The sequence below is a fragment of the Heloderma suspectum genome, chromosome 7 (assembly GCF_057233095.1).
Source record: "Heloderma suspectum isolate Gila_16-S chromosome 7, 16-S_ref, whole genome shotgun sequence".
Taxonomy (NCBI): domain Eukaryota; kingdom Metazoa; phylum Chordata; class Lepidosauria; order Squamata; family Helodermatidae; genus Heloderma; species Heloderma suspectum.
The window spans coordinates 47666393-47693273 of NC_139464.1; the positions used below are offsets into that span (position 1 = coordinate 47666393).

At 41.3% G+C, this 26881-nt stretch overlaps 3 protein-coding genes across 7 annotated transcripts in view; 1 reads left to right on the forward strand and 2 right to left on the reverse strand.

Moving 5' to 3' along the window:
• Nucleotides 1–21367, reverse strand: part of UBN2 (ubinuclein 2) — a 49110-nt gene extending 27743 nt beyond the window's left edge. For 2 of the 3 annotated variants that reach the window (XM_084810036.1, XM_084810038.1), the window contains exons 1-9: nucleotides 20702–21367; nucleotides 13464–13556; nucleotides 10788–10889; nucleotides 9239–9376; nucleotides 7985–8097; nucleotides 6916–7414; nucleotides 5531–5601; nucleotides 4248–4377; nucleotides 1329–1447 (exon numbers count right to left, since the gene is read on the reverse strand). In XM_084810036.1, the coding sequence (XP_084666162.1) occupies nucleotides 1329–1447; nucleotides 4248–4377; nucleotides 5531–5601; nucleotides 6916–7414; nucleotides 7985–8097; nucleotides 9239–9376; nucleotides 10788–10889; nucleotides 13464–13556; nucleotides 20702–21193 (1757 nt within the window). In that variant the 5' untranslated portion in view covers nucleotides 21194–21367. The remainder of the gene's footprint in view (nucleotides 1–1328; nucleotides 1448–4247; nucleotides 4378–5530; nucleotides 5602–6915; nucleotides 7415–7984; nucleotides 8098–9238; nucleotides 9377–10787; nucleotides 10890–13463; nucleotides 13557–20701) is intronic. The other variant, XM_084810037.1, reaches the window with a different exon arrangement.
• A 184-nt stretch (nucleotides 21368–21551) lies between these two features.
• Nucleotides 21552–26881, forward strand: part of LOC146339718 (uncharacterized) — a 30309-nt gene continuing 24979 nt past the window's right edge. Inside the window, exon 1 of the mRNA XM_084810052.1 lies at nucleotides 21552–21801. Within this exon, the coding sequence (XP_084666178.1) occupies nucleotides 21600–21801 (202 nt within the window). The 5' untranslated portion in view covers nucleotides 21552–21599. The remainder of the gene's footprint in view (nucleotides 21802–26881) is intronic.
• IFT56 (intraflagellar transport 56) overlaps nucleotides 25074–26881 on the reverse strand; it is a 38242-nt gene continuing 36434 nt past the window's right edge. For all 3 annotated transcript variants that reach the window (XM_084810039.1, XM_084810040.1, XM_084810041.1), the window contains exon 18: nucleotides 25074–26443. In XM_084810039.1, coding sequence (XP_084666165.1) covers nucleotides 26332–26443 — 112 coding nt within the window. In that variant the 3' untranslated portion in view covers nucleotides 25074–26331. The remainder of the gene's footprint in view (nucleotides 26444–26881) is intronic.

A 26881-nucleotide genomic window follows, 5' to 3' on the forward strand; every position in this document is an offset into this window, starting at 1 on the left:
AGAGTAGCTATGGGAACCTACAACATCAGCCAATGGGGTGGCCACCAAGAACTCAAACCTATCCGGCCCCCAAATGAGGCTCTAACTAGGTTGCAACCAAACATGCTTGTTTGGTGAACTTCAAGCAAGAGAGTCACGCTCAACTGTGGTAAGGATTTTCCCATACAGCTGTAGCATTTCTTAAAATATACTAGCTGTGCCATGGGCACACAGGTAACGCAGAAAGGAAAACCATAAGCAAGCAGTAGGAAGGAAAGAAAGGAGATGAACTTTGTGGAGAAATGGGCAGTAAGGGAAGGAAATTAAGGAGGTGGAGTTTGGGGAGAAATGGGTCGTAAAAGCAAGTGACTATAGGACTTCTGGCCATAGGAGAGGGACAGGAACTATGAGAGATACTTGTAACTCCGTGCTGATACTGAGAATCCTTCAGTTGGAATATTCAGGGATAGAAAAATTATTTGTTTAAAGAAACCACGAGGGCTACCCATGATTATTATTTCATGCTTTTCATATGTCAAATACTGTTCTAGATTCTCAGTTCTGGGCTTGAGCAATGACAACTCTACTATATACTGTTTTTCCACCCTCTAAAACAGGCAATAGGAACCTCCAGCCCATGGGGGCTCACCATCAGACCCACCAGCTACTTCCCCAGGCCCTGCCTTTCTCCCAGCAGGGAAAAGCTCCTATCTCTGATCAGGAGCTGATCAGAGAGAAGAGCTTTTCCCTAATGAGCACTGAAAAAAGCTCTTATGAGAGATAAGAGCTTTTTCTGTTGGGGAGAAAACTGTTGTATGATTCAGTCCTGCTTACTTCTGATCAGACATGCAGAGTCTTGTCCTGCTTACTTTTGAGTAGGTTTAAAATTGGTGACACATTTGGCCCCACTCACAGACAGAATGTGCCCCCTGAGACCTTCCCCAGATTAGAATTAAACACTTTGGCTGAAAAACATTCCCCAGCCTTGGTCTAAAAAATACCCTTGTGAATGATAGCAAGAGATCCGCTGAAGCTGTAGCTCAGCCAATCTGTCTCTTTCTTGTGTAAAATGCAACAAATCAAAGACAAGCAGTATTTGCAAAATAACAAACTTGCTTCCTTGTTCGTTCACCACCTCTTGAAAAACTTCACTATTGTACTGTCCTGTATTTCTTACATCCCAAATTCTGTTTGGTTTAGTGAAAGTTTCAAAAGCACAACCACAAAACAGGCAAAGAAGGCAGTAATTGCACCCTCTCCTGTTCAAGTGCCAGCATTGTCATCATCCCACTTTCCATCATGAATTTTCCATGTTAACAAAATATATCCCACTTGATTTATGTACATACTTGGCATTCTTGGCCTGACTGTGTGCCTGGCAGTCCTCCTGATATTTGAATAATTGTTCAGGCATGACACAGCTGACAGCCAATTTCAATTTTTGCAGTGGTTCCTTCAAGCGGTCATCCTGAGAAGACACAACCATTAAAATAGTGATGCACGTAGTCTAGCCAACTGATTTATGTGCTGTTTCTCAAAGGCTGCTCAGTTCCCCTTCTCCCTGAACAACTTTAAATAACTTTCAGCTTCTGAGGCAACCTTGGTTTTGATAACAAAAGTATTAGAAATGATTAACTCTGCTTTCATCTAGAACAAAGTTAACCTATCATATTGGCAGTTAAGAGCACATATTTAATTTTTCACATGATAAATGAGAACAAAATGAGAACAAAATGATATGGAACTGAAAATCATTTTAGAAAGTAGATTAGGCAAAAGGTTTGTAGAGTAAAGTGGCATTAATTCAAGACACTATGCCTGTATTATTGTTTTCAAAATTTCTTTGCTATGATACAGAAACTCCTATTGTTTACAGAAAAGTTTATTTTTGGTTTATTTTTCTATGTTTATTTTCCATAAGTTTGTTAAATGTTTATCTTTTCCATAGTGAACAGGGGGACTGATTGCTCATGCAGTTCCAGTGCAGCCCTTCCCTAGCTACATCAGTACTATTTTAGAACTGCAGGGTTAGAAGCCTGTAGATCATCTACCCTATGGGTAGCCAACTGGCTGTCCATTTGGTTCTTTCTCTAATTTTCTTGGCTTCTTCAAACTTTCTCAGATTAGGAACATGAGACACAGCATTGTTGCCTATCCAGCAGACACTTTACCTATTCATCAAAAGAGGCACCCGTCAGGTAAAAAGTGGTGCTATTCCTTGGACTCCCAATCTGATATATGCATGAGTGGGGGAGGCCAGGAAAGAATTAATGTGTTAACTTTCAGGCGTTCCTTCCCATTGGGAAATAAGAGGTCAAGAGTGATGACTCTCCTTGACCAAATTTCTAATGATATGCTGGAAGAGATCTAGCCCCAGACCAGCTTAGCAAGGAGAGTCAGGCTTCCCTCTGAATCAGAAAGCTGGCCACACCTGTCCAATGCATCATATATACCTACAGATGGGTTGGTTACCAATCAGGACCAGATATTGGGCAGTAGTCCAAGTCACTCCATTGCTGCACTTGTCTCAGTCTTACGTTGTCCCCACCACCATTATTTTATGTATGTCCCTTAGAATATGCATGGTATGCAGCAGGGAGAGGAAGCTCCTGATCTTATACTAAGGCAGCATCTGTACTATTTATCTGAACTTTTAATAATAATTAAGATACACTGGCACAAGTTGTTAAACTGGCATTTGAGTTGCAGGTTTTGTATACTGTAATTTATAATACAACAATTCTAAATATAGAAATCACAATAAAATAGATGTAGGCTGCCTTGAAGGCTATTTTTTGTGGAAAGATGGGATATACATATTTTAAACACAAACAAAAGCCAGGATAGGCTCATTTCCTCATGCATCTTCTCCAGTTTGCCTGATATCATCCAACAATCTTCCTATCCCTTCTGAGTATCTCACAGGTGACAGGAATACATCAATACTGTTTACTTTCTCCTCTCCTGAAGAGGCTACACTCAGGCAAAGTGAAAACAAGAGAGGCACAACAGATAGATGGGCCAGCAGTTGTCATTTGTGCACCAGATTTTCAAGATCTGTCAAGTTTAGAGGAATAAAAAAAACTATTCCATTTCTCATGACAAACAAGTTACAAAAATGAAACAAACTAAATTCTTGGGGAAAAACAGAAACCTCACATTATCAAATCCTAAATGCATCAGACATTTATCTCCCAAAATCTTTGGTTGTTTGACCTCTCTGCCTGCTAGTTAGCATTGTATTGCCACTGTCTGTTAACCTATTCAACAGAGGAAACTTTAAAAAAAGTGATACTATAAACAATACCTCCTGTACAATTCTCCCTAAGTACCTCTTAAATTGTTGAAATAATGGCTGAAAAAATAGTAACACTCATAGGGCAATGTCTGCTTTCGGAAAGTCTCAAATCTGTTAACTGCCATGACTTCTGACCGATCGAAATGTGGTTCTGAGAGGGGGCTTGGAACCTCTAATGCAGGGGTGCACAACTTTGGGTGATCTGGAGGCCACACTCCTGCCACTGCCATTCTGCCAAATTTTGTGGTGGCTAAAAACCAGCAAACTGGTGCCAAAATTTGGCAGCAAACTCTACAGAGACTCAAAAAGGCCATATTTAGCTTGAAAACAAACTAAATTTGGCACATTTGAGCCTCCATAGCAGTTTGCCACTTAATTTTGGCAGCAAACTACCCATTTTTAGCTGCTGCCATGTGGCAGCATGGGCAGTGGAGGCTGCAATCAAGCCATGGGGGGGGGTGTTACATGTGGCCCATGGGCCACATATTGCCCACCCCGGCTCTAATGAAACACCTTTCCAGCACACACAAGGTTCTTCTGGGAAAGCTCTTTAAAGTATTATCCCACCTTTCCAGATTTTAGGCAGCTAAAAATGCAACACACAAAGTTAAAACATATTTTAAAAACTTAAAGTTCAAAAGAGATCAAAACTATTAACTATGAAAGCAGCACTATCAGTTCCCAAATGCCTGCTCAAACAAGTGTGCCTTTCATGATTCTAGGAAAGTTCAACTGGTATTATTTTGTTTATATTGGAAGGTTAAGATGATCTAATTTTTATTTGAAGAGTGCAATAGACCGCGGCAGAAATTTTTCACAATTAACAATTCACAGGGGATATAATAGCACTACCACTGATAAAGACTTGTAAAAAGAACAGTTGTAGGATTCAAAGGATTCAGGGAACCCACTCTGACCCATCTTTTGCAGCTTGTCTTAACTAATACATGTCTGCTGCAAGCACTTTTACCTGGACATTGAGGTGCAGTTTCTTCAAACGCTTTATCAGCGTGTCCTTATTGCATGGCACAAAAGCCTCGAGGTGAGAGTACACTCCACTGCGGATGGTAGGACTCAGTTCCTGTAACTGCAACTCAATACTGACAAATGGGGGGAAAATCACAACTAATGAGAAACAGCCAAGCACAGCTTCTGCTTACTGTCCATCCTAAGGGCATTTCACATTTTAGTTGCCTAGAGAGAGGAACTGTTACACTAGAATTTTCATTTTTCTGCATGAATCAATCTAGTTGTATCAGGAGACAGGATTAGCTACAATCATCTTTCAGGCTCTGACAGAATAGTCAGCACAGATTCATAGCCTCTAGAATGGGTAGAGGTATGAATTATACTTGACATTCCAGCAGCTCCATACCTGTGCTTATTTACCCTAGCTCCACTAAAGATTTAATTAACCCCCACTCTTCCATACAAAATGTAGCGTATCTCCCACCCCATCTGCTGTCCCTCCCTTCCCTCTGTAGTCAAAATTAAAACTTTAAGCTCTTGGAGCAATTTTTTTTGCTTTATGAAGCGCTATGTGATTAGTGATAAATACATACATAAAAATAATACAATTAGCATATGAACACTTTACAGAGATTAATATAGAAATCTCAGCTATGCTACCACTACGAAACTTACTAGAGCTGTATAAGGATTCTTGTGCATTGTATTTTCTTTTCAGTTTGAAAGGTCTTCAGCAAATCGACATTACCAATGAACTTTTGTATGGGTCACGGAGGGAGCAATCCTATGGCCGCTAGACAGCGGCTACATGGCCACAGGATATTGTGTTATCTGGGAACCGACCTTGGAGCCCACTCCCCCCGCTTCCACGCTGCCTCGGAGGCAGCGCGGAACAGCCCTGTCCTCTGCACTCGCAAGAGGAGCATGGAGTGGCTGGAGAGGGGCATGGCTGGGGTGTTCTGGGGAGATCGTAGATGCCTGTATGACACACCCAATGTGTTGTACAGCAGCCTCCTTCCCTGCTCAATGCTCCCATGGCTACACAGCCACAATCAGCTGTCTAGCCAAAAAGGCAGGGCAGGAGAAGCACAGAGGGAACAATCCCCTCCGTGCTTTTCTTGCCCTGCTTTGGATAGGCCATCGCCTCCGACTTCGGAGGCAGCCGCCTATCTGGATACGATAGCGCCCTTTAAGAATCTGCCTATTTGACGGAGTAGAAATTGCTCAGGCAGCCATTTCCTCCCTTAAGCTCAACACTTTCCTCAAAACAAGACAAGTACTTACTCGAGCAAGATATTATTCATGTCCTGTGTGAAGAATTTTTTTCTGCCTTCTTCATCAAAGAGCTTGGCAGCCTGGAAACAGCCATAAAACCCAGAAACTTTTATCACACTTCACCCCAAAGACCTTTACAATTCTTATGATCCATAATTTATATAGCCACCACTATGTTACCCTCTGCTGATTTGTAATCATAAGACATAATCACAGCAACATTTAGAAAAGTAATACAATTTATTGTGTGCCAAGTGCTTAATCCAGAATGCCATAGTTACTACTTTCTCCTCTCTCAAAAGTAATCTCCACATTTGATTTACCAAATGCTGGCAAATAAAATTGTCAGATATAAGTGCTATGACAAATTTAATTTGCCTCCAACCAAATGCACTTTGGTACAGCACACAGGTTCTTTGAATCCTGGAAACCCTAGTTTATTTCATTAAAAGCTTTTCTAGGCTTGTCAGCTGCATAACATGGTAATTTGACCTGAACTGTTTGAAGCAGCAAGGAAAATAAAGACTGTCAAGTACAGTTTCAAGTGCCATGACTTCTACAACCAGGGACTATGTCAAGTAGCTGGGAGACTGAGTTGGTAAAGGAGTTAGTTGCACATTCTAGCATACTGGGATATTTTCCGAAACTTAAGTTCCACACAGATAGAGCAAACTATAGATTGCTTATCTTGAAACATTTCAGAATCTCAGAGCAAGCTGACATCCGTGTGTTCATCACTCAGGATGTATGGATATCTGTTCACTGCTCAAGTGCAGCTTTATGCGATGATCCACGGGAAAACAGCCACCACAAATAAAGAACAGGTTTTACATCACCTCAAACACAATCTTTTTAAGTGGCAGTAGTTCACATGTGAGTCATCAAATTAGGGCATTTCAAGTAATGTATATGCATGTGCAAATTAGCCTTCTATTAAAAAAGGCAATTATTTCATTTAATGAAACTGTTGCTTAATCAGAAGTGTAGATTACTTCACTAGGCTCTAGTAACAGACGATCAGTAGAAATAATATTTATTACTCGAATTTTAATCCTACAAAGGCAGATGAGTAGCCATCTCTCTTTGGTAATACATACATTTCTGATTAAAGATTTTATTTGATAGGCCTTAATAGTGAGCAGCAATGACTTCTAGGAACTGCTATTTGTAGTCTCTCATGAGAAACAACAAATAGTATCAGGGAAAAAGTGCAATATGTGCAAATTTAAAACCAATGGTATTAACTATATATAAGTGAACAAGCCTGCTACTACCCTCTGGTCTAATGTTTCTAATGTAACACTTACTACAATGAACATTGCCTGGCTTTATGTTAAGCCATTCGGGTTGTAACAATTCTTCACAAAATTCAGCACCAGGAAAGCTACACTTACAACTCTAAGGTCTTCAACACGCTTTTCCAGATGTGCTGGCAGACCTTCTGGGAGGGCAGGCACCTGTTTGAGTGTCAGGACCTCAGAGGTATGGGCAGGCTGAGTAATACTTCCATTCTCTCCCGATGGCTCTGATACTGGGCTGCCATTGGAGGTGCCATCAAGCAGCCTATCAAAGTCAATGTCTCCCAGCATCTCCAGGGCAGTTTCAGCTTCCTGCAGGAGCTCACGTTCATTTGTGCTGCCAAAAATGGAAAGGACTGGATCTGTGATGCTGAGGTTCAATTCAGACACATCATTTCCACCAGTGGTGGGGGCAGCGGGGTGTTTATTAGGTGTAGAACTGGTAGCTGCCACTGTAGGACTCAAGCTAGTTTCTTTCTTCTTACAGGCTTCTTTCTCCTTCTGAAATTTTCGGATCATAGCAGCCAGTGAAAAGGAGTCCTTGTACAGCTTTTTCTTTTTTTTTTCAGATTTGTGTGAATTTAAGGCCATTACCCTGCAAAGAAAACAAAAATAAGCAATTGGGCAGAATTAAGGTTGCGCAAGTTCATTCTGAAATAGTAAAGAACCTGGAGGCTAGTTTTCATTAATAACACCATATTATTCAGTGTACTAGTAACTAACATAGTGAATCATTAAACTTTCTGAAGTGAGGGGTGCAGACACTTTGTGATTTCATTTTCTATCAGTCCTTCCAGAATATTTGTTGTGGCTAATTTGTTTCCCAGAAAAAAAGCTTCCAAGGACTTCTGAGAATGGAACATTGCAAAGTAGTTATTATGCACATATTTCTTTGGTGTCTTATGACTGATTAATACACTTAGAGGTATCATATTTGTTTAAACTTGGAACAGCATTCTTTTAGAAGCTCTAGCTATTGTACTGAGAGGGTTATGTAAGATGTCAAAGGAAAAAATACAAAACCCCATTGTTGTTTTATTTGTGACTATGCCACAACTTTATTTAAATGAACTGAACAGCTCACAATGGAAACTCTAACAGGAACAATTTGGTATTTGCTCTCGACTCATTCACCAAAACAGAAAAAAGCATTTCAACAACTCACCCCAGCTGCTTAGAAACTTTCATCTTCCGAGGCTTTTTCTCCTTCTCTGCCTCTTCCTCTTTCCGTTTGCGTTTCTTCATGCCACGATCCTCACCATCTTTCAGTTTTGCTACCTAAAGAAAGGGAGGGAGAGGGGAAAGAGACACACACAATAACCTCAAAAGAACCATTATAGAACTACAATCGTAAAAGTTGCCTTGTGGAATCAGGTCAACATTCATCTAACATGGCATTTTGTTTCCAAAAGCTAAATGCTTCTGAAAGCTTAAAACCAGGGTGTGGTGGTGACAGCTATCCCCTATTTGTCATCCAACCATCATTCTTCCTTGTGCAAGCTATCAGTTGTCAAATTTCGTTAAGCATGAGAGGGTTGCGGAGACTGCATTATGCCAGTGCTGCAGCACCTGCATTGACTTGGTATTGCCTTCCAGGCACAATTCAATGTGCTGAATGTGACCTTTAAAGCCCTTAACAATGTGGTCTTCCATACCTCAGAGACCAACAGCCTTTTTCTGCTTTCCAACACAACAACAGTTAAGAACAACAGGAGAGGAGTAACAGCTCTGCTTTGCATGTATATTCCAAGGTTCAATCTCTGGCATCTCTGCTTGAAAGGACTTCAGGGATTAAATGGGAAAGACCTTTGCCAGTAACAGCAGTTAGTATTGAGCTAAATGGACCAATGATTCAACTCCGTACAGCAGGGGTGTGGAACCCCTTTCAGGCTAATGCAATCTCGGAGAAGTTCTTCAGTGGTGAGCGGGTTCAAAGGCAAAAGGTGTGAGGCCAGAAATACCAGTATATTGTAACTTAAAGTTCTTATTGCCAGTAACTAAGCTTTAGGAGAGGCATTTCAACTTTTTCAAATGGGGAGAAAACTGCACAAAAGATGGGAAACCACCAAACTATCAGTAGTCAGGGTGAAGGGAATGGGGCCATCTGGGGAACTCCAGAGGGCTGGACTAGGATCCCAGGTGGGCTGGATTTGACCTGTGGGCCTGAGGTTCTCCACCCCTGCTGTAGAGAGCTTCCTATGCTCACTGAGCACCTTCTTACCATCCATGCACCATGTTCAGAACAGAATGGGCATATGGAGGCAGCCAGTTAAAAAACATAGGTTTATGCTATTAAAGAGCATATTTATTTTAATATAAAGACTAGAGCATGGATTATCAGTGAGATGCTTTATAGCCTTGACAGCAAGTCTGACAAATCTCTAAACAAATTAGTTCTGAGGACACTATATATACTCACTTTAGATGGTCTATGCTTTTTGCCTCCTGTAAAATCTTCCTCTTCAGAGTCAGATGCTTGGCGGAACTGTAGAGTTCCAGTGTTTATGTAGAAGCCTCCATATTTTGTAGTCAAGGATGCAGGAACCAATTCATCATACTGGAAAGGAAATGGAAGATGCAGGTTAAGAGATGGCTATCATTTTTAAAATATGAAAGAATGCATTTGCTATGCTGCAGTGCAGTGAACAGGATATTAAGGCAACCAAATATGCTAATACCACCAGGTTGGCATGGGGAAACATGCTGCTAGGGTTGTACAGCACACAAATTAAACTAAGATAAAGCCAAGATACTGTAGTATTGACTATATCCACCAAAAATACAATAGTATCAAACTATGCAGTACACTGGTGGGAACAAAGCCGAGCCATATCATAATGTGAAGCTATTAAGGTGCTTTTAGTTTGTTGTAAATGTATTACATTGATTGATTGTTTTAATGATTTTTAGATTTTGTAAGCCACTTTGAGCAGCTTCTTTAATGGAGGAGGAATGCAGGGTATAAATTGCTTTAAAAATAAAGATAAAATGTCAGAAACTTGTGAAAACTGGTATTTATCAGTTATGAACAGTTCAGAAAACCGGTTAGAAAAAAGAAAGTCTCAGAGACCAGTCAAGTGATTTTGGCCAAATTCTATTCCACTTTCCATAATTTACTGCCAAATGTCAACATTTACCAGGGCACACAGGCAAACATCCAACAAACCTAGGGACGCAATTGTTTCTGGCAGTATTGTAAATCATAGAGGTCTTCCATCTATCAATCATTTCTATCTTCTACAGGTAAATGTTGACATTTACCAAGACTTGTGAAACACACATTTTAGAAACATCACATTAAGATAGCAATCCTAAACATACCTACTTGGGAGTAAACTCCATTGATCACAATGGGACTTGCTTCTGAGTAAACATGCACAAGACTGTGCTATAGGCAATTTGTCCTTTTAGGCTATATCTCATATCCAGAAGGAATGCATTTACTTTTTATTCTAAAACATTTATGCTACTTTTCCAACACTCAAGTTAGCACACAAATAAATGTGATTTTAATTATTTTTCATAACTACAAGATACGAAATAAAAATCACAACAATTAATGTAAACAAAGCATAGCCATAGCTTGCCAAATAAAATCAGAATTCAAACTGAAATAAAAAGGTTCTACAACATTTACAAATAGATTCTTCCGAAGGTCAGGATTCACAGTGTAAAAGCCTTGCTCCTAGTCACAGGTGTCCTAACCTCCTGTAGAGAGGGTTAAAGCAGAGTCTGATCCGCCAGCTATAACTAGTGTGAGGGCTGACAGATGAAGTATTCTCCCATTCCTCAAGATGGATAGTTTAAAATAATAGTTTGAAGATATTTGCTATAGTTCCACCTTTAAAGCAAAGGAGGCCTGCAAATGGCTAACAGTGGCAAAGGAGACCACATGGGGATGCCATGTACACTGTTCTGAGTTCTTGGAGGAAAGCAAAATACAAGTTCAACAAATAAGATTTACTCACAGCTTCTGAATTATCGATGAAAGGATCGGTTTCATCATAGCCATAGCCTATATCTATCAGATCCTGAACACGGTCCTTCCGATGCTTGTGGGTCTTTCCGCCCTGCAACATAATATTTCTAACTTGGAACTACTGAGTTACTGGTGTTAGCCATAACAATGTGAAGCAGATATATGCACTGTATGGCAACGGATCAAGGAAAAGCTTCTGACACCCCTTCAAAATTGACAGTAAAGCTGCATATACCATTTAGATAGTTCAAAAGAGTTGGCAGCTACGTTCATCCTGTAAGTCCACAGTCTTCACTCAAAAATGTAGGTGTGAAAATTTATACTACGTGCTCTTAAGTGAGCAATTCAAAGCTTAACAACTGAACAATGGCAATTTTGTAATCTTTCCCTAGAGAGGATTTCATTTATGAAAAAAGTATTAACATATTACCTTCCCAACAAGAGAACTTGTCTATATAGGACAATTTAATTGCACACTATAGGCATGGTTTTGACATGCCACAAAATTTGTTAGGGGGGCAAAGCACTGCATGAATTCATTCCAGAATAGCTGAACTTGCATTCATAGAAACTAAAGGAACACCACATGCATTTGGAATTAACACGAGATATCCCATCCGGCTTTGTGACTGGATAATGGGCTGCTCCACCAAGCCCTTATAGAAAAAAATCAGAGTGCTTTCAGGTTTCCCAGCTACTGGTCACTTCACATGTAGCGCTCAGGATGTATCACAGATGCAGAGCCAGTTCACACATGCAGCAGGAGCATATGAGCCGAAGTCTTATTCCTTTCTTCTGTTCTACTTTGTATAAAATGTTTAACATGAAACAGACCTCACATAAATAGGTCTTGCTCACACACTAGCTACATTTGGACAATCAAATCCTGGCTTAATAAGCCAGGCTTTGCACAAGCAGCACAGTTCCTTTCCTGATAATTTGTTCCTCCCCTCATGAAAGCAGTAAAACTAGCCAGGAAGCTACACTTAACCATAGCTTCCCATTACATTTGAATCAGGAATTATGGTTAATTGTTTGCAATCAAGCCAGTATTGTAAGCCATCCTTAAACCATGTTTTCAAGTTCTGGTGCAAATCTTGGCTTGCTTGGACTCCATTAACCATAGTTCAAGGTTCAGATGTTTTGAGAAGCTATGGTTAAGTGCAGATTCCTGGCTTGCTCATGCAAAGAGACAAAACAAGAAAGGGGCCACATGCCAGTGCACACCATCGTAGCTTATTAAGCAAGGATTTATAGCTTAGTGTGATGTCCAAACCTGGTCAATCTGTCAGTGATGAAAAGGGGGTATTGTGAGTAGAGCCTTGAGCAGTTCACATTAAAGGATTTATACACACTAGAGGGCATGCAAGCCCACGGCTCTGTCCCATGCCCAGTCACATCTATAAACTACATATGATGCCATGTGTGAACTGGCCCACAGGCCATACACTTAACTTGTGTATTACCTCTGAATGTACCCTCCCCATTCTCAATTACCTCTCATAAATTCTTCACAGAAATGTTTATTCTGCCCAACGTCCTTCAAAAGAAATCCACAGGTTTACATAAAAAGAAAAGGAGAGAAGCAGCTACACAGAGACTGCTCAACCGCAAAAATCACTGCCCTATGTTTCAAAGTAACTGAAAAAGACATTGACAGAAGACTAAGAAGTCACTACAAATGCACTTTTTCCTCTGCTGGGACTTTTAGGTAGTGGGGGTCAGGGTTGTCTCTGCAATAGGTTAGATTTTTATGAACAGAACTGCCTAAGGTTTCTGAAGACGAAGCAAGGAAATAATTTGGTTGAAAACCATGGAAAAAATCTTGATAGTCTTCAGAGAAAGCAAGACAGTTCTATAAAAGAATAACTTCATCTGAAGGCAACTCCAAAGAAAAGGAACCATCTAGAGAAGCCTTCCCAAACCTGGGCTCCTCCAGATGTTTTGGACTATAATTCCCATCAGGCCCAGCACACCACAATGCTCTCCACACTGAGCAAACAGTTGTTGTGCTAGGTGAGATACAACCTGCCAGGCCATTCACAACAAGCCAAGGCCTCCCAGTACCACCCTTTGAAATATCTGGTAGCCCACTTTTTTCTAGGTAGCCCACATTTTCTAGGCCACCATGCATAATATCACTCTTGCTACCTATGCAAATAGTTTGTGCATTATGCAGCAAGGGAAGAATGACCACCAGATAATTCATGGAGCGACGGGCCAGACTTTGCAACTGGCCTAATATGTCCCAGTACTCCCAGCATAAGCACAGTATCAGAGTACTAGATTTCTATGAGAAGTCCCTCTGCACCCTCTCCACACATGAGGAAGAAGAATTGTGGCCAAAATCTTCTTCATAAAACTAACTGCATTTATAACAATATAGTCAATGGCCATATTTATACAAAATGATACACCAGAATTACAGAAAATTCTGGCTTATTGTTTGCGAGCAGGGGCTTGAAGTTGGCTGACGATTCCTGGCCTGTTTAGGATTCTCTGGAATTCTGGCTTATTGTTTTGTGTGAAAATGGCCATTGTGTCACTGTGAACTAAATTCAGAGAGAAATTAAGATAGCTGAATTTCTCAAGTGGCATTAGTGGCAGCACCTATAAAAGATCCACGCTAGCAGTAAGAGTAATTACAGCAGATCTGTTTACTCACATATTTTGTTTCAAATTTCTTAGCCAACATTTCCACTTCATGTCTCTCACGCTCTTCATCATTAAATGGGTCTTCAGTGAGAGCAGACTTTTTCTGAGGTGAAAAATGCAGAAATCAGTCACTTTTAATATTCAAAAATGCTCAATACAAATGAAGGAAGTTGTCACAGCATCACTACACTGTTGTGATGATTTTATGAGCATTTTGATGAGGAAGCAAATTAAATATTTGTAACAAGTTTAACATCTAACACACTAGTACTAAACACCTTAAAGTAAATCCCAGTGGAATTATTAAGACTTGCTTTAAAGCATGCATATACATTTAAGAGCAAGGCATCAGCATAATTAGGTGTACCTTCCAGTTCAGCATGCAGTATTTAGAAATATATGCCAAAGGAGCCTAATGTATTCATCATATAATAAGTACCCTCTGATAAGAAGTGATTGAGTTAATGAAATATTAGTAGTAAGACAATAAGATGATAAATAACCTAAGAGATCTGATAAATAGCAAGTTTTCCATTTGATTAAGCTTCTTCTGTCAACTTTAAACTAATCTTCCTACACTAAAGCATTCATTTATAAAATTCACTTACAGTATAAATCATCCAATTTTACTGCTCTGCTTCACATGAGTATTCATTTCAGCTGTAACAGTTAGAATTCACATTCAACAAACTAAGCCAGCTTGTCTACTTTCAGTATCAATCCGTGGCATGACATGGACATAACCACTCAAAATTATAGGTGCCTATTCCCCACTGTGACACAATTCATATCTTACACCAGTGATGTAATAGTTGCAAAGAAAACACTTCTGCATCATTAAGTTCCATGTCACAGTGACAACATATCTCTACCCAGTGTCATGGTCACTGAGATTACATTTGATAGCCCCGTTTGCGTGTGCTGGTAGCAAATCATGAGTTAATTAACCCACACTTTGCCACACTGTATGCCACTGCCATTTTGCATAATCAACCTCCAATCAGCCCCACTGGAGGTTGTTTCATGATGTGCGAACTCAGATGCTATGGGTTAATCGCAGGTTAAACAACCTAAGAACGAATCGTAGGTTAATTAACCCACAATCTGCTGCTGTTACGTGTGAACCATGTCAACATTATGCTAGCAGAAAAATTGCAAATTGCCATTGTTCCCCTAACAGTTGCACAATCACTAGCAGAACTATCACATGCATAGTGCTGTGCTCTCAGCCTAATTTACCCCACAGGGTTGTTGTGAAGATAATAGGACTATGTTGTGAGGAAGAGGACTATGTGAGCCACCCTGGGCTCCTTGTACAAGAAAAAAGGTGGGATATAAATGTAACAACAACAACAACAACAATGCATGATGCCATGCACAATGCCCTGTGCAGGCAGAATCAAAGTATTGGATTTGACGGTTGCACAAGGATGAAAATGTGGTTTCTGCAAGCAGTAAAAGATTTACACAAGCAGAATGACACTATTCAATACAATCCATAGTTACATCCTATGTCATCAGTGATCCTACTAGTTGCCAGTTTCATCTCAACTAGGAAACTATGGTTATTAACTTTGCAGCAAACCATGGTTTAAACCAGTAAATCATGGCTTAAAGTCAGTTTAATATCCTGGCTTGTTCTGAAACTGGTAACCATAGTTTCCCAGATTGGATAAAACAGGAAGGTATGCTTAATTAAAGGCTTTCTCATTTGATTGCTTGTGCTGCAAAAGGAGAAGCGAAGTGGCTGCATGCATGGCAAAAGGCTCATTCATATTTCAGCCAGAAGGACGTCACTAGCATTTAGTTTCATTTTCAAAGAACCCTAGCTCGTTGTTACATATAAACCAGGGATCATGGTTTAAAATAAACTGTGGTCAGTTTTTAAACAAGTCAACTTCAAACCATGGGCTATAATGCAGCTGGCTTGTTTAACTAACCATAGTTTGTTTTAAACTCTGATCTCTGGTTCATATTGAAATCCTCCTCCTGGCCAGGTGGGAAGAAGACGGGGAAAGCAAGTCAACCCAAGGCTGAAGGTTAACCCATGGTTTGTTACTGGATTAATTACTGGGTTTAGCCCCTAAACAATTTAGTGGTCTGGGTTCGCACATCATGCTGGAACCTATGAAGGAGCCAATCGTGGATTCTGCTGTAAAGCAGAAGAGGTGGGTGCACTGCAGGCAGCATGCCCACCCATGCACGACAACTCATCAGTTTTTAAACCAATGGGTTGTCATTACATGGGAACAACCCCACAGAATTATCCACAGAGGCCATAAAATATGCATGCTAGCTTCCTACATGGCATTTCCAAACACTGCATCTATCTGTCGGCAAGAGAGAGACAGAAAGAATGCAAGTCCATGCTCACTCCCCATAACATTGCTGTGAAGGCTGTGTGCAGACTCACATTCTTTACCAAAAAGTGGTGAGAATTTCTGAGCCGTCATAAAGCTGGACGATAGAGATCATAATTCTGAAGATGACATGTTTTTTTAAAGTGTTAATTTTAAATCAAGTTCTAGTAAGGAGACAGAACTCGTACTGCAAAACTGAGATGAAGTTTAATGTACTCAATTAAAGCTAACTTTTTACAGCACAATCCTATACATGCCTACTCAGAAATAAGTCCATTTGGGTTAAACAGGGTTTATTCACATGTCAGTTGGGTATAGGATTGCCACCATAGTTACCTTGCTTAAAGACCTTTTCCCACACCAAACAGTTGCCAACTTCACATTATGTCGTGTATTATCTTATGCACTTAGGTTTTTTACAAAACATCAACATCAGTTACTTTACTTTATCACCATCTACAACATTTGTAGAGAAGTCATGTTATAACTTGCTAAAACCTTTCAGGCAATATTATTCCAAGCACCAACGGAAAGTATATGTTTGGTTTCAAAACAAAACAAAGAAAGGCCCATTTATCCCCTGCACTGATCAACTGGCTCTTGGGAGTCCTCTTTTAGATTGTATTCAGTTGCATTGCTGATTGCAAGATGCAAAGCTACACTCCACAACTTATTATGCAATACCACATTTCTAAGAGAGCAGCTGCAGGGAAGCTCCTTTTAAGTGTAGGAGGCAAAGTTATTCAAACACTAAATTGCTCTCCACAATAAATCAGTAGAATCAAGGAAGCGTCCATTAAAGAAATAATGCTGAATTTCAGATGAAGTTTTGAAGATGAAAGAAATATGTTTCATGGTCTTCTGGGCAATGCCCAGTAACATCTAGCACATGCCAGGGCCTAGATGCATTTGAGAAACCAGCTGAGCATGACACTACCAGCATCTTTATCATGGGCCTAGGACAACAACCAAACTGGGGAGCACCTCCAGTATGTTCACAAAACTGGGCAAAGGCAGAGAGGCTCCCTGGTTACTCTCTTCCCTGAAGCAGAAAGTATATGGATGGTGGGAGAGAAACTCAGATGAATGGAGCAAGAGCAGGGTTTCAACCCTGATTTTTTTATTTGCAAGACTCTACTGAACAGTGTGTGTGTGTACACATACATACGCCCACACTCAGAGAACACTAGTGCGGTGTAGTAGATAGGAGCATTGGACTTTGGAGTCTAGAGTTCAAATTCGTATAGCTCACTTAGATTACCTTAGGGTAGTCAGTCTCTCTCAGCCTAATTTAGTAGGCAATGGCCCAGGTCAGAAGTCACAATAAGCCATGGTTTATCATGACAGGAACCAGCCACAGCATGCTTTGGCCTCACACGCTCTCCCTCTCATCATCTCCTTCAGCATGGCCATGAAGAGATCAAAGCTTTTGCTCCATTTCTTATGAACTGCAGTTTAGCATTATGTCTGAACCCTAAACTAAGGTCAATCTTAACTATGATTTATTGAAACAAGCCAGTTTATAACCCATAGTTTGAAGTTGGGATATTTCAAATAAATCATAGTTAAGATTAACCATAGTTTGTCAGGTTCAGATAAAATGACAAGCTCTGGTGCTATGGCTAAACAAAAAACAGAAGTCAAAGCTTCCAATCTCCTCCTTGCAACCACCTGGAGGATGGGCAAGGGGGAATGGGAAGGGCACTGCCTGAGGTTCAGTGTCTCATTCCTGAACCAGCTCTGAACTGTTAAGACAAAATGGAATGACCCCATTTTATCTGTGTTCCTACAAGAAGAACAGTATCCAACTGTAATATTCTTATTCCTTCTTTAACATTCACATTCATAATCCGCTCATAGCTGTCCCATTTTATAATTAGCCAATATGTTATCATATCCTCTTGCTATAGGATGCTACGTTAAAAGAAAAAGCTACAGACAGCCAACTCTCATATGAACTGATTCCACAAGCACAAGGCTAATGGAAGTATTTTAAATAGAAACAGCCTGAGCCACTGACTTCTGCTGTAGCAGCAATACCAGTATAGTTGAAATCAACTGCTATGTAGGACATTACACACTGATTCACAAGTGATCTCCTGCCTTACCTTCCTAGTCTTGTGGAACAGGAACAGAGCATGGGTGGAATCCAGCTGCACAGAATTAATTGCACTTAGAAATAAAAGGCTGTTTACATCATCCCTTTTGAATTCACCTAGCTTCTTTCATTTTACTGATGGCTCACACTTATTCAGTATTGTCACACAATGAACAGAGACTTGTTCTTCACATATGGCCAGTGATCCCACAACATGTGGTCTCTATAAGTAGCCACAAGCATGCCTGCATCTGCCTGCAAGAACATTCGCTTTTTGCACCGTTTTACACTGTACCTTTAAAGAAACCTCATAGTCACTCAAATACAACTTCTGGACAAAGCATCCATGGGAAAACATGCAATAGGCTGCTTTGTTTTAATGCTGCTTTGTGAGCAGAATCCAGATTTTATACATACAAACACACATTAACTATTGTCCAAGCATATTGGCCTTCAAAAAAGGATGAACTACAGTAGCAGGAAAAGAGTAGAAGCAGAGGTCAAATAGAGGAGAAATCACTCCTCATATCACCTAAGAGTATCATATTCCATAACGTTATGGGCGGAAACACATGGTAAGATGGCACAATACCACCTTTGATATCACTGTAAAGAGGAACAGATTATTAAAACACACACACACACACACACAGAGGAAAAAGTTGCTACTACCTTCTGGAGATTCAGTACAAACAGTACAGGCTGATCTAGGTAATAGCTGCAGCAGACTGTGTGAACACATGTTCAGTGGTCAAGTAGTGTTCAGGAATTGCTACAGCTCAGCTCTCCCCAGTGTCAATTTCCTTGCCCTTGAAGGACATGGCTGCAGTTGTCATCCATAAGATCCTGCATTATATGTTACATTGCTCACACACAGATTTTCCTGTGAATGAAGGAAGCGACCCAAAGTAATACCTTAAATAGCTATTGAATTCTCAACAATGTAAAGAAGGGAGGGCAACTTGTGGAAGCTATATAAGCTCTGAATTTTTGTGCATTAGGCTGCAGCACCATTTTATAACTCAAAAATCACTAATGTGCACAGAGGATAATCAAAAGCAGCAGTAAAAATATCCCTGAGAAGGAAATATGATTACCTATTTAAATAACCCAAATTTGCATTTGTGCCCAAAACAGAAATTAAGTTCACAATTTTCTAAGATGTATAAATCAGTAACATAATTACTGACTGTAATCCTTCTCTATTTACAAGGTAGTGATGTTACTGTTCCTCACTATGGACAGTGGTCTAGCATTACTACTTTGATGCATTACAAATTAAAATAATTAGATACGTCTATGGAGCTCATACAGGCTATTCAATCTAGTGGTCTTGCCACTATTAGTTGTAACTTTTTCAGTCAGTATTTCCATCAGCTACACTAGTATCTTTCCCCTATAGTATTTTCTGTACACTACCAGGGTGGATAGCCAGAACCTTAACAAGAATCTAGGGATCTGTTTATACACCCATCTGACTGTGGTGCTGGAGAAGACTCTTACGAGTCCCCTGGACTGCAAGGAGGTCAAATCAATCAATCCTAAAGGAAATCAACCCTGACTGCTCATTGGAAGGACAGATACTGAAGCTGAAGCGCAAATATTTTGGACACCTAATGCAAAGAGAAAAGTTGCTGGAAAAGACCCTGATGCTGGGAAAGACTGAAGGCAAAAGGAGAAGGGGACAGTAGAGGATGAGATGGCTAGATAGCACCAATGAATATGGACTTGAGCACACTCCGGGAGATTGCGGAGGACAGGAAGGCCCGGCATGCTATGGTCCATGGGGTCATGAAGAGTCGGACACAACTTAATGATTGAACAACAACAAACTGGTTCTCAAAACAGTCAAATGTGGCAGTAGTTTTTTTTTTTTTTTTACAGCAAGAGTTGAGACACTTTCTGACTTCTTTTCTAGGCAAGGCAGCTCTTGTAATCCTCAGTGGTATTAACCTGAGGCCTAAAACATGTTTTTTAAAAAAAGTCTATAAACACGTCACCATTATATTTAATACATATAACAAGTAGTCTCAATATATTTCAACTTTCTTTCTCTAAAGCCACATGTTTCAACCTCCGACAGCTGCTCACAACTAATTTTTACAAACTGGGCTTCTCTCAAGAATCTAAGCCATCTATGAAGATATTCACAAGGGAGCTTTCCAAGACCCTGATATGTATGTACACAGTCTAAAGCGTGGAAATCAGTGCATTTGATTACCACTTCGTCTCATATGGACTTCACAGACTATGATCCCCTGCATTGGGGAACTGTGTAAACTGTGCACAGGTACCACACAGCTTGCAAGGTGCTGTGAATGTATGCTGCAGGTATGTCCCATGGGGATATGCCGACGAACACCACGGAAAGAAAAGATGTTATCTACTTACTAATAGGGAAGGTGTGTTCCTAAGGACATAGATTGAAGACAAAAAAACCCACCCACCCCAATTCCCCATCTCTTGAGTTCCACACAAATCAAAACAACAGACAAAACTACTTTTCACTTTCTTTGGAGTCCATTTCATATCAAAAGAGCTTCAAACACCAAGCAGCCGAGAAGCTGGTTCCCTACAGATTCACTACCATTCTACTGGATAATTTCCTACCAGCGAACTGGCTTTTATTTCCTGGTAGGCTTTTTCATGCCGATACTGTCGCTTCCCCATTATTCCCTCCTTTCACACAGTCCTCAAGTTAAAGGAGAGCGACAATACCGGGCACTAGTGACAACGTATTAGTCAAGATGGGGGGTGGGGGAGAAAAGGGTTGATTCGCAGATCCCGTACCCGGGGCTCGCCACACAACAGCAACTCCGGGTAGCTGAACTCCACACAGCTCTCCTCGGTTGGGTCCTTCAGAACCAACTCCAGGCGAACCGTCTGACGCGGCGGCGGCGGCGGCGGCGATCCCTGCCGGTTGCTTTCGCGCTGCAACTGCTGGTGAGGCGGAGGTGGCGGTTCCGGCCTTGGGGGCTCCCGCTGAGGTGGCAGCAGCGGCTTCGTCGTCTGCTCAGGCCGGATGATCTCGCATGGCAGTGGCACCGACTGAGATTCCGGCCGAGGGCAGGACTCGAAAGTCTGCGGTGGCGGCTCTGCCCGGCCACTATCGTGGTGGCGGTGGTGGTGCTGCTGCTCTGGCAATTTGAGGGCCTCCCGCACCAATGGCTGCTCCGCCTCACGACCTCCTCCAGGCTCTCGCTCGAGCACCGAAGTGTCGCCTTCACGTCGCCTCACGGGTGACAGACTAATGAACGGCACCCGGCGCGGCTCCGCCATCATCCAACCCCCCACCCCCCTTCCCCCTTCCCCCTTCCCCCTTCCCACCTGTTCGGTGACCCTTCCTCACCACCCACAGCTGCAGCTCCGGCTGCTCCTCCTCTCGTTCCCTCCCCTTAACCGGGTCAGAGTACCTCCCCTCCGCTTCCCCCCTAGCCTCTCCTCGCTGCTAACATCGCCGCCATCTTGGAGCCCCCCCACGTAAATAGAAGCAGGCCACTGGGGCACGCATGCGCAGAAATGGGGCCGCCACGGCCGCGCCGCCGCACTTCACTGTTGTTATTGCTCAGATTCTTAGGACGTCACCACGATCGCACGTTGAGGACGCTAGGCCCCCGCCCACAGTTGCCTTGGAAATATGCACGCCGATCTACCGTAAGGCTCTTAAAGTGGCAGGAAATAGCCTTGCATGGAACCGGAGATGGGCTGTGCTCAAAGCACTTGTCTTACTCCCCCGTGGCCTGACCCAGTACGGGAGGCAACAGCCTTAGACACACGGCAAAGGTTCAGCGTCGGTAGCAGTTACCGGGCGGGGATACAACCGCGCCTGGTCAGTTCTGACATGAGTTCTTGTTCTCTTTTCTACTTCGTAATGAATGAAGATGGCAGAGGTATAAGATGTGCGTTCTTCGTTAAAAATTCAGATACTGGGGACATGTTAGCACGTCCTTCTTGAGATGGAGAGTGAAATCAGGGAGGCATTTAAAGGAGTAGTGTTGTGGTAATGGGTAGCCGTGGTGGCTACTTCGCGGTGTCGCCAAATCGACTTCAGGGAGGTGAAGAGGGGCATTCTGAGGGGAGGGGAGGGGAGGGGAGGGGAGAAGCCAGGATCTGCAGCATCTTGGGGCCTCTCCCGCCCTGGTCCCACTCCTGGCAGTGCAACCTCTCTAGAACAGGGGTGGACAGAAAGTAGATCTCCAGGTGTTTCGGACTGGAGTAGATCTCCAGGTGTTTCCCAGAAGCCCCTGCCAGCATGGCCAATATTCAGGAATGCTGGGAGTTGAAGTTAAAAAAGTCAGTAGATCTACTTTCTGCCCACCCCTACTCCAGATGGGCTCAGACACCTGTCTAGAGGAAATAACGAAGAGGACTGAGGCAAAAATTCCCTCCATCATTCCTTCTGCTGTGCCAGCAGAATACTGGATAATGAGCGTGCGCCTTCAGAAATAAAATTTATAGATACCCTAACAACTGTGCCCTAGAACAGTTTGTAATGGAACCTGCCAGAGGGGAGGCAACCCTTGAGCTTAATCCTGAGTAGGACCTAGTGCAGCCTTCCTGTCTACTGCCTCCAGATGTGTTGGACAACAATCCCCATAATTCCCAGTCAGCATGGCCAATGGCCATGAAGTGTGCTGCGTTAGGGAAAGCTGTGAGATCTAAGTCTTGTTGAACCAGTTGGAAACAGTGACCACAGTGCTATCAGACTGAATTGATATGCAAATGGAAAATTGCCAAGGAAGTTCAATATGACTTCAAAAAAGGAAAGTTATCTAAAATGCAGGAACTAGTAAAAAGGAAGTTAAAGTCAAGTGGGGCAAATCTCTCCAGAATGCTTGGAGGTTACTCAGAACCTGCAGATCAAGGAAGGTAACATGAAGTCCACAAGGTCATCAGCATGGTTAATAAGCATGGAAGGAAGCTATTACTGAAAAGGTGGCTTCCTTCAGAAAATGAAGATGTTGCTCGAACAAAAACAAAAAGGAACACGAATTTGCACAAAAGAAATGCAAGCAGACAATAAGCAAAAAAGGATTTTGAAGAGGATATCACTAATAACATTGAGGCCAACTATATATATATATATATTACATATCAGAAGCAGGAAACTGGCTAGGGAGGTAGACTGTTAGATGACAAGGGAGTTATAGTAGTACAAAAAGATTGTAGAGAAGCTGAATTAATTATTTGTGCTTGTCTTCACTACAGAAAGTGTAGCGCAGGTAGCTGTGCCTGAACTAACATTTTCAGGGAGTCTGAGGAACTGAAGCAGATAACGCTGATGAGATGTTCTAGACTTTATTAACTCATTGAAAACAAACAAATCACTCAGTCCGGATGGTATCCATTCAAGAGTTCTTAAAGAATTCAAATGTAAAACTGATCTAACAAAACTATGTTACATGTCTTTAAGTACCTTTGTACCAGAGAGGACTAAAAAATGGCCAATGTAACTCCCAATTTTTAAAAGGGGATGGGGGGGTGGAATCCAAAAAATTACAGGCCAGTTAGCTTAAAATCTGGTCAGGGTAAATTAGTAGAAAGAATTATTAAATGTAAAATTATGAAGCATATAGAAGGACAAGTCTTGCTAAACAAGAGTCAATATGAGTTCTGTAAAGGTATGTCGTGGCTCACTAATGTTTTTGTATCAATAAGCATGTAATTTATGTAGTTCTTAATTTTGCTGCCCCACAACTGCCAAATACTTCAGAGCTTTCTATGTTTCCTCTTTAAGACTCCTTTAAGCATCAAGTCTCCAAATGTAAGCTATTTGTTAACACTGGTCAGAATTGACCAAGCAGTGGCCTCCAGTACCCTATCCATTTTTTAATGGTGACAAAGTAAAAGGAATCTCATAGGGCACAATCCTATAAACATTTAGATAGAAAAAAGTCCTATAACTCCCACCACTCCCAAGTCAACCTGGCTGGGAAATGCTGGGAGTTGTAGGACTTTTTTTTCTGTCTAAACTTGCATTGGATTGTGCCTTAAACTGGGTTACAGGATTTCCTTTGTGATGGTATGAGAGTGCTGGTTTTAAAAGTATATTTGTTTGCTAGTTGAATTTCTGGCTATACTAAAAAAACTGAGTACTTTTTAGTATTATTTTCTGGAAATATCCCTGAACTATAGCAGCTTTCAGTAAGTGTCTTAATTCCATTGTCAATGGTCTTATATAGCCCAGTTGTTGTTGTAAAAAAAAACTTGCAAAGGAGAAAACAGAAGGGAAACATTGTAGTCACTCTATGTATAACAGAGACATATCTGGTGTGCTACTCCTGAACATGGTAGAAGCATCCATTTATAGCATGTTCACTGCTTAAGAATATCCCATGTCAGTTCCAATCACTCAGGAAGCAAGTCAGCTGTAGGCTGAGACCTCACAATGAGCCAAATCTTACCACACCTTGAGTTACCCCAGAGGAGGAGGGTCACTACAACCAATACTTTCCCCCTTATTGCTGTTCTTGTAGTGGCCTAGCCCAGCTTCATTAAGGGTATAATCCTATGCGTGTTTAGACAGAGAAAAGGCCTACAGCCAGCTGGGGAATGCTGGCTGGAGAATGCTGGGAGTTGTAGGCCTTTTCTCTGTCTAAACATGCATAGGATTGCGCCTTAAGTAACTTTCCATCTTCTACTTCATAAGAGGGAGTAGGGAAGTTATGCTGCTCATCAATAATGATGCCTTCAGCACTATCCACCAAGGGCTTACAACACCCCTATAGTCACATTCCACAAAGCATTCACAATGAAACTGCATTCTCTAACAGTAAATTAATGCTATTTGAGTGCTAGGAAGATGCAGTACAACAAAAGTAGTACCTCATGGAAAGATGTCTAGAATCTGTACAAAAATGAGCAGTTGCAACTTATTATATTTTGCAAAATATCTGAAAAGGCCTTGAATCCTTCACCAACGGTAGACATTCTCCTCATTTAATGTGAAGGCCTACTAACTAACAAATCTGTGCCAGGCATTAATTTGCATTTAAGATGGAGCTCAAGAAACTTGACTCTACTAAAAAGGGAACATTTACTCAATTTGGTTTAGCAAAAGCGGGGTGGTAATCTGTCTTCTGGATAGGCATTTCAGATCCTGAAACAAAGCAGAGGTATTTAAAAATGAAGGCAAAACAGAACTATAGCTATTTCCAAATTTATCCTAAATATCCCCTTTCATTGTGGTATGTAATTTCAGAGGCAAAGTTGTACAGCACAAAGGTAAACTGGTTTCATCTTTAACTATGAATTACCTATTTCATATTTAAATTCAGATCCTGTTCCATCATTATAAATTGTCATAATATATGTGAATACAGTATTCATTTTAGCCACATACACAACTTAGAGGATGAATTCTGTTTTTATAAAGTACAAAAATGCATAAGTAGTAATTTCAGAAGTTAATTTATTCTTTGGGATTTATCCCAGAAGTAAAACTTGGGTCAGTTTATAAACATTTTTTTAAACTGAAAGCATAAAAATCACTTTGAGCTATATGCATAAAAACTGTACAAGTGTATTCTATCATGTGTTTCAGTATATGTTCTTCTGTACCTCTTGGCAATCTTACCTTTAGAAATTAAATAATATATTTTCTGAAAGGAACTCCCCCACTTCTTCAAGCTATTCACAAGCATTTGCAAGGGGAAGGTAGACACCTTTCAGCCTAGCATGGCAATTGTAGAGAATATGAGCCTGCAGCCATGCCTTAATCAGAAGGCAAAACCTTGTAGAACCACACAAAGAAATGAACAATGAATGCTGCAGCTAGATGGGACTATTTTCAGTCTAAGTCTGCTCTCAACATGCTTTAGGCCATAGAAATTAAAAGCACATCAGGTCAACTTTCCTATCATGTCATTTCCAGAGTTTTGTTAGGATTCAGGATTATTCATAATGACAAAGAGGCTTGCTATAAAATGTGATTTTTTTTCTTGAGTGTATTTTATACTCTGCTATAGAAATGGGCACAATGAGGCTTGGGCCCATCTGCACACAGTACAGGCCAGTTCTTGAACTGTCTCATACAAATATTGCTCAGTGCCCATTGCTGGAACAACCTGAGGACTATAGCTAACGTGAACAGTTGAATGTTGGGAATCACAGAATAGTAGGGTTGGAAGGGGCCTACAAGGCCATCAAGTCCAACCCCCTCGAGTCCAACCCCCAGGAATTGTAATAGAAAATAAAATGGAACCTGGAAAATGTTGCATAAAGTCACTCCTCACAAATGCATGACATTCAGACAGCTTTCATTAAAAAAAAGAGTTTTTAATATAAAAATATAGATCTATTCTGAGTATCTTGCATTATTATATTCTCCATAATGCTGACATTAGGTTGAGAAATGCCACATTATTCCTGCCAGGCACAACATAGATGATGGCTGCTTCTATGCTCTTGGTGATGCTGGTTTAAACGGGGAGTCTGTTTTCCTTGGCCCACTTCTTGATCACACGGACAATGTACTCTACCTGTGGGTTACCCGTACTTCTCAGGAGATGTAGCACTTCCCTTAGGGTATCTCTGAAGACACAAAAGACAAACATTTTTTAAAAGAAGAGGACTAGACTAAAAGAAATTGTCAATCTCTAGCCGACTTTATATCCAAAATGCTTTGGAATGTACTGTACAATCGCTAGAAAATTGCGTGTCCCTGTCCTCATGTGCGCGTGCATGCGCACGCACACACAGCATGCGGTCATTAGAGCAAGCAAGGCAGAGTGTCAACAACTGGCCTCTCCAGCACTGTCAGCCTAGCTAACGGAGAATCAGGCACTGGCAGGAAATAAATGTTCATAATGTCACCTCATGCTCTGTACATGTACCTCAGCACCCACTCATCCTTCGGATTGACAGTGCAGGTCTAACTGGCTGCTTGTGGAGGCTGGCTAGAATTTTTTCCCCTTTCCATACTGCACTGGCCACAGAGATTGGGGGGTGGGGTGCCTGTCCTGCATTGTA